The sequence below is a fragment of the Lichenostomus cassidix genome, chromosome 19 (genome assembly GCF_008360975.1).
Source record: "Lichenostomus cassidix isolate B80296 chromosome 19, HeHo_3.0, whole genome shotgun sequence".
In the NCBI taxonomy this organism is placed as follows: Eukaryota; Metazoa; Chordata; class Aves; order Passeriformes; family Meliphagidae; genus Lichenostomus; species Lichenostomus cassidix.
In genome coordinates, this window is record NC_139499.1 from 9,613,884 (window position 1) to 9,624,890 (window position 11,007).

General features: G+C 48.1%; 1 protein-coding gene across 1 annotated transcript; it reads right to left on the reverse strand.

Annotated features, from left to right (window-relative positions):
- Positions 1 to 899: 899 nt before the first annotated feature.
- DDX52 (DExD-box helicase 52) lies at positions 900 to 6,467 on the reverse strand. Its single transcript, XM_085078548.1, has 15 exons — positions 6,314 to 6,467; positions 5,968 to 6,187; positions 5,625 to 5,755; positions 5,247 to 5,432; positions 4,873 to 5,016; positions 4,316 to 4,427; positions 3,956 to 4,028; positions 3,664 to 3,867; positions 3,206 to 3,296; positions 2,925 to 3,047; positions 2,550 to 2,700; positions 2,207 to 2,282; positions 1,967 to 2,038; positions 1,759 to 1,851; positions 900 to 1,583 (listed from the first exon to the last, which is right to left on the reverse strand). The coding sequence occupies exons 1-15, from the start codon at positions 6,398 to 6,400 to the stop codon at positions 1,496 to 1,498; spliced, it is 1,851 nt and encodes a 616-aa protein (XP_084934674.1). The 5' UTR covers positions 6,401 to 6,467; the 3' UTR covers positions 900 to 1,495.
- Between the last annotated feature and the right edge of the window lie 4,540 nt (positions 6,468 to 11,007).

The following is an 11,007-nucleotide window of genomic DNA, read 5'->3' on the forward strand; positions in this document are numbered from 1 at the left end:
ACAGCCCTGCAGCTCCACGGCCCTCGGTTCCTCTGCCCCGCAGCCCGACAGCTCCACGGCTCTCGGTTCCTCCGCTCCACAGCCCCAGAGCCGCACAGCCCTCGGTTCCGACAGCTCCACAGCCCGACAGCTCCACAGCCCAACAGCCTCACAAGCCCTCCGTTCCTCTGCTCCACAGCCCGACAGCCCCACAGCCCCTCGGTTCCTCCGCTCTACAGCTCCACAGCCCCTCGGTCTCTCCGCTCCACAGCCCCTCGGTTCCTCAGCTCCACAGCCCCACAGTTCCTCTGCCCCGCGGACCTTAAACCCCGCGGGCTGTCAGTTTCACAGCTCCTCAATCCCTCCGCTCCACACCCACCCAGCGCAGGGCTCCTCGGCTCGCACACACCCCGCGGTTCCCCGCACCGGCCCGGAGGGATGAGCGGCTCCGGCTTCTCCCCAGGAGTGCCGGTTTCCTGCACCCAAACCACCCACTTTCCCGTAAAAAGGGAAACATGTGCCATCCTTCCGCCCGACCTCCCGCAGGGGTGCGCTGGGGACATGTCACCAGAGCCTGCAGCGACAGGGAATGGATTCCCACTGACCCAGGGCAGGAACAGATGGATATTGGAAGAAATTCTTCCCTGGCAGGGTGGTGAAGTCCTGGCAAAGGCTGCCCAGAGAAGCTGTGGCTGCCCCATTCAAACTGGATTAAACCGAGACAATCCAGTCCAGGAATTCTTCCTTAAAGGATTATAGTTGCAAAGGAGAAGCAATTCCTGCCTGACCGGAATTCTGACACAGCCAGGGTGGGCTGAGAACTCGCTGGGCAGATGGAGAGAGGGAAAATACAGAGAGCTGGGTGGTTTTTGCCTGCAGACTTGTTCCACTGAGGCTGCACAGCCAGGAGGGCATCTGCATTAGCATCTTGTGACCTTGTTTATTCTGGTTGCAGGTTCAACTATAAAACAGTACAAAATTACTGGACAGGTCAAGTATTAGTTATTTCAAAATGATTTGACAGAAGAAAAGCAATAGGAAGAGCAAGGCTTTACCTTCACATAGAAGTGGCTTTGTTTTGGCTTTTTTGAAGTGTCTAGGGAAGTCTCTGACAGCTGCATTTATAAATGCTATATGTAATATTTGTCACATAAAAAGATCTGCGTGTTTTTTGTCTCTGAATCCCCTGAAAGTGTCTGACAGATGTATTAGGGGCAGTCTGAACACAGACAGTATTTTCAAGGAGCAATGCAAAACTGTGAAAGTAACAGAGAGTGATGCTGGTTTTGAACTCCTCTCAGAACCACATGGCATTCAGTGCACATGCTCCAGCTTCTATGAGAAGCATCCAGGAATTCTCTCCTGGCACTGCAGCAGAGACTTTCTAGCACGTAAACCTTCACCCTCACCCCAAAGGGAACATGAGAAATGTTTTTCTCCCTTCACCATCGCTGCCATCTTCATTCTTCTGTTCCAGCCCAGACAGAAGTGTCAGCCCCAGCTCACCAGTCTGAATTCAGCTTTCTGAAACAGTCTGTAATTTGCTGTCCTTTTTGTCTTCTTTACTTTTTTTCTTTTCCGTAACATTTTCCTTTGTAGTTTTCCTACAAGAAACACATTGGAGATCAAGACAGCTGAACATAACCAGTGGCTTAAACACATGGCATCACACAAGGCAAAGCGTTGTCAGTGTCAACACTCATCCAAAGAAGTTAAATTTTCTGGGGCATTTCTGGATAAACAGCATCTCTTACCTCCTCTTCAGAAAAATGTACTTACATTTTAATTTTGCCTTTCTTCAAGAAGCACTTCGGGGTGGTACAAATGGATTCTCTTGTCAAAGGCTTCTTAATGAATTTCTTTTTTTGTTTGCTGAGAACAACATTTAGTGAAGAAAGATTAAATTACTAGGGTTTCTAGTTCTGCAAACCACTGAAAGTTATTAAGCACTAATTGAAAAACTGGTAAACTGCTCAAATGGACATACCTTTGCAGTCTGGGCAAATGTTTTATGTACTCTGGCACAGGACAGCCAGCTCGCTGGATAACGTTGGCAATACTGGAAAGGAGAGAAAGGAAGAGATCAACTTCAGTGCCTGGACAAGTAATAAACATTTTCTGTGGAAAACAGCAAACCCCACAAACAAACTGGATGGTTTGTTGGTGGTCTTTTGTTGTGATTTTTTTAAAACAAGAAATAAAGACATTATTAATAAAGACATATTACCTCCGTAATAAAGGTTTATCATCTTCTGTAAAGAAAGTGACTGCCTTTCCTCTGTGTCCTGCTCTTCCAGTACGACCTGTCAACCACAAATTTTGCAAAAAATAGAGATTTTACTTCAAACATCTCCCTTTATTCCTCCTCACAGCCCCAGCCTCCTGATGCATGTTCACAGACTAAGGATATACCAAGCAGCCAATCCCCTAACATTGTTCCTATTGAATGAAAGCACAGCTATATCTGAAACATCTCAATAAGGTTCACAGAATACTGACAAAAACAAGAGCATCCACATTAAAGACCTCAGAAATGGGGAAAAGGAGGTGATTTGTGAGCCATCCCTCACCTATCCTGTGGATGTATTCCACTGCACTCGTTGGCAAATCGTAATTGATGACCATATTCACACCTTTGAAGTCAATCCCTCGAGCCAGTAGTGCTGAGCAGATGAGCACCCAGATCTTTCCAGCTCTGAAACTCTGCACCACTTTATCTCTCTAAGAAAAGAACAGGAAAGATATTTGGAAACAGCCCAAATAACAATTTGAGAAAGGAGGTGAAATGTTTCCTTAAAGTTGTCACGTTGTTAAAGAATAAAACTAAACCTCTGAACAAAAACCTGCAGGAATTTGCTGACAGGTTATCTGGAGTTACATTCCAACATTTTTGCTTTTACCTTTCTTTCTAAAGTATTTCCTGAAAAGAAATTAAATCCTCCTACCTGTTGCTGAGTCTTGTCTGCATGGATGACATCCACATTGATGCCTTCATAAATGAGCTCATGGAAAAGCTCTTTAGCCCTCTCAATAGACTGGACAAAAACAAGGACTGGAGGAGCAAAACCCTGCCAAAGAGTAAGTTTATCTCAGGTTCAAAAGTCCTTTTCCTTGCAGAAACTGAGACACAGCAGATTTGGGCAATGGTTTAATGTGTGTCTCAGAGAAGTGTTTGCCCTGAGAAATTGGGAGTCTGACAGAACACAGCTCAGTCTCTCCAAAATACCTTTTTAACAAGCTCTCTCATTGCTGTTAGTTTTCCTGTCTCAGATCCAACAAACAGCAGCTCTTGTTCTACTGTCTCTGCTGCAGAGTTTCTGAAACCAGAAATCCAACAGAAAGACTTTAGTGGTTTTTATATACATTAACAAATATATATATGTTAATAAATATGTAGAATATAAGCCCCATAAAAATATTACCTGGTGACTGAGAAATTCTGCACAACAAAACTTACTTCACCAGTGCACACTCCCAAGATTAATGTTTATTTGATGATAAAGTAATTGGCAAAGGAAAAGAGCACTTTATTCAATGCACGAGAAAGATCTATGTGCCTACACAATTTTTTCTGGAGACAAACAACCTGCAGTGCAATGACTAACAACAGCCATAAAACCAAGCAGGCTGATGATGCAAAGAAAACAACCTCCCAGGAAATAAAAAACCCTGGAAAACACCTACCTTGCTCCAACAGACACCAGGACAACGCTGTCCAGGTTGAGCTTGCACCACTCCTCCACGTCATGGGCAAAGGTAGCACTGAACAAAGCCCTCCTGACCAGGTGGGAGGTGCATGCCAGGAAGATGGAAGCCAGCTGGTCCCGAAATCCTGACTTCCCATCCTCAAACAGCTTGTCCGACTCATCCACCACCAGCCACTCCACACTAGAACAGGAGGTTTGCTTTTCAGGAGAGCCACTGGGGCAGAAGTGCCACTTTGGAGTGGCAAAGCACATTTGAAACACTCTCCTACCTGCTCAAGTCTATTGCTGGAGGATCTTCTTTCAGCAAATAGATGAGTCTGTTGGGAGTAGTAACCAGTATATCTATTAGAAGAAAAGAAAAAAAGCAGAATGTCAAAAAAAGACACAAAATAAACCTGACAAACAGAGCCCTGAGAAACACCAGCTCCAATCCACTCTGCCAGAGGTACAATTTAACAGAATCCATGTCAGGCTCACTTCCCATTTCTTCCCTGCCACTTTCTGAGCTCTGCACAGCAGACTGCACACCTTGAGTGGCATTAGCCATCTCTTCAAAACCACACAGCCCAGAGAAAAGTCAGTGACATTTTTAAAAATTTTAGGAGCACATCAGTCGTTAAAACAATTACCAAATTTCTTAGAAGACTTGGGCCCAAACTTCTTGGCTGCCTCAGCTGCCTTGTGGATCATGTGGATTCTGAAGCCTGTGCCCTCTGCCAGCTTCACCAGCTCCCGGTGGGTCTGAAAAGGCAGCAGAGGTTGGATTTTCAAACTGAGCTGATGAGCTCTCACACCAATAAAAACTGCCCAGTAATCACTTTTATTTCAGTTTAATAACACAGCTTTGTTATAAAGTCATTCCTTGAAATTCTGTGTTTGGGACAAACAGATAAACCTCTCGTAGCAATCTCAAGTAGGAAAGGAGGTTTTAAGAGCACCTGAGCATTGGGCAGTTTAAAATATGATCAAAAGAATCTCGAGCCTCTAATCTAATCATTTAGATTAGGCTCAGATAATAGATATGTACCCACTTCACAGAAGTCCAAAGACTTAAAAGAAACATTTAAATCAGCTTTTTCTGATATGTGAAAGCAATAAAGTAAAAAAATATTTACTAAGCTGCTATTTTGCTGATTCAGAGTGAAAACACTGAACTACATCAATGAGAGATTCCCTCAACACACACCTGGCTGGCAAGTTCTCGGGTAGGTGATATGATCAGAGCCCTGAATCCTTTGTTCCTGGGCTGTTTCAGATGTGTTAAGAGAGGGATACAAAATGCCAGTGTTTTTCCAGACCCAGTAGGAGCTGAAGCCAGAAGCTCACGACCCTGTAAAAAAAAACAAAGTCTTATATTCCAGTAGGAAAAAAAAAAAAAAAGAGTAAAAATCCCATTCCTGTAAATACCAATGCTGCAAACTGACCCATAATACCTTAGGATGAGGAAAATTGTAATGGCCAAGCTTTCAACTCTGCTACAAATATCTATCTTTAAAACTGCCACAAACACAGCCATGGCCCCAAATTTTGCCAGGAGCCCTGAAATCCCAGAGAACTTACATGCAGCATGACGGGAATTGCCTGCATCTGGATGGGTGTTGGGACATGGAAGCCTGCAGCTTGGATATTCTCCATGATTTTAGGGTGGACCTTGTACTCCTTTTGAAGCTGCTCAAAGGTGGCAATGGGGTCAGGGAGATCTGTTCCCTGAACGTTGATCCTGTGCTGATTCCTGAAGCGATTTACCTACAAGGCAAAAGACAAACTCCTCTTTTTTAACTCGACACCATAAAACCATGTATGAATTCATCTCCTGCTTCTTTCCCCCACACTCAGTCACCCTCCTCACAAGAGGAGTAACTATAAATCTCAGTTTTCAGATCAAACACCCACACAACACCAGGAATCTGTTGCTGCATCAGCATTCCCTGCTCTCACCTTTTCCCTCCTCAAGCGTTCAAGCTTCTCTGCAGTAGGTTTTTTGTCTTTGGCATCTTCAAATTTTGCTTCCAGAGAGGACATCCACTTAATTCCATTGTTTTCTGAAAGCTCTGGCATTGATGCTGCTCCTGGAAGTTTCAAACAAATTGAAAATCTATTAGTAAAATGCAGACAAAAATTATTTATTTTAATAAATAATTAGACAAAAAAACTTGTCTAATGGAAGGTGTCCCTGCCCATCACAGAGGGATAGAACTGGACGAGCTTTAAGATCCCTCCTAACCCAAACCAGTCTGGGATTCTATGATCCTGCCAGGGATATATGTGTGTATACAAATACCTCGTGTCTTTTTCTTCTTTCTTTTCCCTTCACTGCTTTCCGCCGCTCTTTTCCTCTTCCCTGCCACCTCTCCATCTGCTCCATCCTTCTGCTGCTTCACCTCCTCTTCAGCCCCGGCGAGCTCCCAGCTCTCCTCGGCAGAGCCCTGAGGGGCTCCCTCCTTGCTCCCGAAGAAGTCGAGGCTCTCCAGCGAGGCGCTGCCGCGGTTCCCTTTAACCACCTGCGGGAGAGCAGGGAAAGGTGAGACGCCACGGCCAGGGAGCCGCGGGTGGAAGCCAGGGGGCTCCGGAGGCTGAACCGCGCCGGTCCCCGAGCCCTCCCCAGGCTCCTGTCGCTGTCCCCGCACCCCGAATCGCCGCGCGTCCAGCCCGAAGCGCCGCACGTCGAAGCGAGCTCCTGCACCCAAGCTCCGGAACAGCTCCTGGGTCTCCATGCTGCCGCGCTCCCAGCGTGCCCCGCGCCGCCGGAAATGGAGAGCACTTCCGGCGTGGAGCGGCGGGTTACCATGGCAACCCCGCGCTGGTGTCATGGCGACGCGTTGCCGTGGCAACGGCGCGGTCAGGCTGGCCTAGGCCGCGGGAGATGCTGCGGCGACATGTCGCGACAGACGAGGGGAGCGCGGGAGGATTCCTTCGCCCCGTGGGGCGGTGTGTGCCTCCATTTGCTCCCTTACTGTTGCAGTCTCCCCCCTGATATAAAAAAAAAAAAAAAAAAAAAATTAAAAATACAGAACTCAGTATCATGGGGGAGACTGCAACACCTTAAAGCTCTTCCAACATCTTCCTTTTCACTCCCTTCCAGACTCCCTTGCAGTCCTGGAGTCTGCAAGAGAACGGACAGGAGGATGTTGTTGCTGCCCTGTGCACAACCACTGTGCTTAATCCTTGATTTACACTAATACAATCCTCACACGTGTGCCTTAAGAAAGAAATGCTTGAGGCCATGGCAGGAGCAACCCAGCAACTGGCTGAGCTCCTCGGGGCATTCGAGAAAGTTTGCCCAGATTAAGATCAGAATTTATTTAATTAATGTATTTATTCATTACCATAAGCTGTGAGATCCAATAGTGCAGGTAAATCCAGTACTCTCTATCAGATCAAACGATACAGATTTTTCCTGGTTGTTCTTCAAGGAAAACAAACATAAATCCAATTAACAGCAACAAAAACTATTTAATGTAATAAAAGCCTCAAAGGCTAAAGGTTTACATTGCTGAAATCCAAGAGCTCTAAGACATAGATGCCATGTCTGTTCCTCCTGTAACATTCACTACTTTAATAACAAACCCTGAGATGAAAAATTGGGTAAACCTGATCCTCCCCTCCGCCCTTCTCTGCCTGATTTATAGCACTTTTTCTTTGCCAAACTTTTAACTTCCCAGCAAATGGGTGGCAGCAGACCCAGGAACTCGGGTGCAGAGCACCAAAACAGTGACAATTCCCTTTTTTGTGACCCCAGTGGTGTATTTACAGCGAATAAAGACTCAACTCCACATCCTTCTTGCAGTTCCCAGGCTGAGGCTCCTACTTTTCTGTGGAGAGCAGTGACTAATGGTTGCTGCGAGAGGATGGGGAAGAATGTGGAGGCATTTGTGTAACAAAGAACTATAAATCATCTCCAATATCCATCACTCACCAAGGGATGCCGTTGGCAGATTCAAGAGTGAGGAAACAGAATTTTCTCTTCATCAGTCAGCTGGGAAACCCCTTTGTGTCAGGAGTGAGGAGCTCTGCTTCCGAGGGCAGAAAGAGCTGTGCCAGGAGTGAGGAACCATGGAATATCCTGAGCTGGAAGAAAGCACAGGGTCATCCAGTTGAACTCCCAGCCCTGCACAGACACCCCAACAATCCCACCCTGTGCATCCCTGGGAGTGTTGTCCAAATGCTCCTGGCAGCCTTGGGGCAATGACCATTCTCTGGGGAGCCTGTTCCAGTCCTGACCACCCTCTGGATCTACTGGGGCTCTTATCACTCTGCTGCTCCTGCTCTGAGCAAGGTGACCGAAAGCCTGGCAGAGAAGGGTCACTCTCAGGCTGCAGAAACCCCACAAGACAAAGGATTTGTTCCCTGTCACTGACCCAAACCTGTCAGGGAAAGCACAGAGCCTCCTCACAGGGCGTTCCCACTCCAGCTGCACGGCAGCAAACAGGAAACATCCACCTGTGCCAGGCTGAGGGGGCATCAACCCCCAGCCACAGCCACATCAGGGGGACAACAGCATTTATTGCAGCAGCTCGTGTCTCTCGTTGAGCCCCCTGCCCTGGCTGTACGTGCTGAGGAGCACTGCACTGCCAGGGGCTGGAGACAGCCATGGCACAGGAGGGAAGCACTGCCTGTTCTGCCTGGAGAGGCTGGCAGGATGCCCACGGGCTGGACTGGGGTGTGGGGGAGAGCCCAGGCTCCTGCTTCCATTTGTTATCCTTGCAGGGAGTCCCTGCAGGTACCTGTGGGTAGAGATAGCAGGGTGCACTGCTGACCTGACACAGCCCCATCCATCCATCCATCCATCCATCCATTCATCCATCCCTCCAGGGCTCAGGGATCTCTGCGGTGCTGCAGAGCAGCTCAGCTGAGGTGTGTCACTGGGCAGCTCACTGGGCAGTGCTTGAGGTGTGGAGCTGAGATAAAACCCCAGAAGATGACATTTATTCCATCACATGCCCATCCAGGTCTGAGTTCCTTACCTGCAGCCATGGGCTCCTGGAGAAATCCAGCTCAGATGGTATTTTCTGTGTGTCCATTTGTTGCACAGGTGTGAGGCAGGAATTCCAGGACAGTGGGACTGTTGCACAAGTGCCCCCCAGCCCTGCCCTCCTGCTACATCATCATCATCACTAATATGCACATAACAGTCAATTAGCCCTCGGAGCACTCTCGTGACCTCTGATCCCTGCTGTGTCCCCCAATCCATTAACAGGCCCTCAGCCTTTAGCTCTCAGTATGAATTGATGTAGCATCCATTCTCTTGCAGCAAAGAAACATGCGTCCTCATTCAGCTGTCCATTTCCACTTTCTGTTCCTTTGTCCTCCCCTTCTGTTCCCTGTGTTGCTAACCTGGTCACCACTTCTTGACCCCACATCCTCGTCCCTCCCAAGGGTGTTGTAATCCCAACCACTGCCAAAAAACTTTTACTTTTTTCCCCTTTACTCACATCTTATTTAGCAAAAAATGGTTTCCAGCAGTGTGGGAGCTTTGATCCCCTATTCAAGAAATCCTTGCAATGTTTTTTTAAAGGCTTTCTTTCTAAGGCAAATGAATTCTTCATAAAGGGGGAAATGGTGTGCTGGTTGGGCTCTGTTCATCTGAGGAAGACAAATGATCTGTTTTATTACTTGAAAAGCATAACAGTCGAGTGTGTAGATTTGTGATTTATCTGTAATTAAGAATCCATTTGAGCACCATATTAATTACAGAGAGAAAAGAATTAGTTTTGCTGAGTAGAAAAGTAAAATCTAAGTCCCTTGAATTAGAAAACAGCGTAAAACACTTGAGGCTCAGGTTTTGTGGGACTCTGCATTACACCTACACTGGAACAGGACAACTCTAGGGCACATTTGAGTTTTTTCACTTCCAAGTTTTATCCCTGTGTCAGAGAAATAAAGTCCAGGGGCTCAGAGACCTTTCCCTGCTGGTGGCTCACATTGTGCAGCTCATGCTGCTCCTTTGCCTCGGGGCTGCAGCAGGACCCATTCCATCACCAGCAGCAGGGAAAAGGGATCCTCCAGGATTAAATGGTCCCTCGGCTGCTGGGGGGAGGCCAGGCCATGGCAGGAGGTGCAGGAACAATCAGAGATGCACTGGAGCAGGCAGAGAGATTTTCTCTGGATGCTGGGTGCGTTTTGAAGTGTTTGGGTGCATTGGTTCAGGACAGCAAACTGTGACAGAGCCATTCTGCTGTTCCTGACTCACCTCTCTGCCCCTACTGAACCTCTTCACGGGCTGGTGAAGATCTGCTGCGAGCACATCACGGACAGCGAGGGTCAGATGGGCTCAGCGCCACAGCGCCTGGCACAGGGACTGCCGTGGCTCCGTGTCCCTGCCCGCTGGCACGCCACAGCGGGGAGCTGGCACTGCCTGCCAACAGCCCTGCCTCGCCAGGCAAGCACTCTGCATTCCTCCGTCTGCTCCTCACACCCCACCGCCAGCCCGGCCAAACCTCCGAGGCTTCCAGGGCAGATCTGTTTGCAGTCCGCAGGGAATGACAGTGCTGTCCCTTGTCACCTGTCCCGGCAGCACCAGGAGCACAGGGCAGATGTGTGCAGGCTGCTCCCGTGGGGAGCACAGCCCCACAGTGCTGCTGCTGCTGCTGGCTTTCCTGCTGACATTCCCTGCTGGCTCCTGCAGATCCGGCCATCTGGCTGGACTGGCAGAACGAGTCTGGAAAGGAGCTGGTGCTCTTGTGCAACTGCACCTTACTGCATGCACTCTGAGACGTTTTTAGTCACTGAAATTGCTTGGTTACTTTTTGGTGTCCCTGGAGAGGCTGATCCTATGTTTTCATGGCCAGCAGAACATCAGCTCCTTCACAGAGACGCCTCGGGGCTTCCTAAGCAGTGCTTGCAGCCTCATCCATGCCCTGCTGTGAAGGAGGCTGCAGTTCACATGAAGAGACACTGCTAAAGCCTCGTGGCACCTGTGGATCCTCACGTGCAAGGAATTCCCTTACAAGCAGCTTTGAACTGTAAAATAATCACTCAGCCCAGTAAAACTGAATTGGTCATAAATGAACTTTGTCATGGTTCTGCTGGTTGCTTTGCTCCATAACAAGTGCATCACACACAAACACCACGTGCCTGACAGCAACAGGAGGAAAAAAAGTATCTTCCAGGAGTTTCATTTGACATGACATCGCATTTTCCAGCAATTTAATGAGGCAGTCAGGGCATCTGGGGGAGCAAACACCCCACCCAGGGCTTCTCCAAGCAAGGTGAGGTCTGGCCAGGGACAGTCCCAGCCCCAGCCCAGCTGCTGCAGAGGCTGCTGTGAGAAGTTTTGGGTGGTATTTACCATCCAGAAAGGTATCCTCAGCCAGAGGTTAAC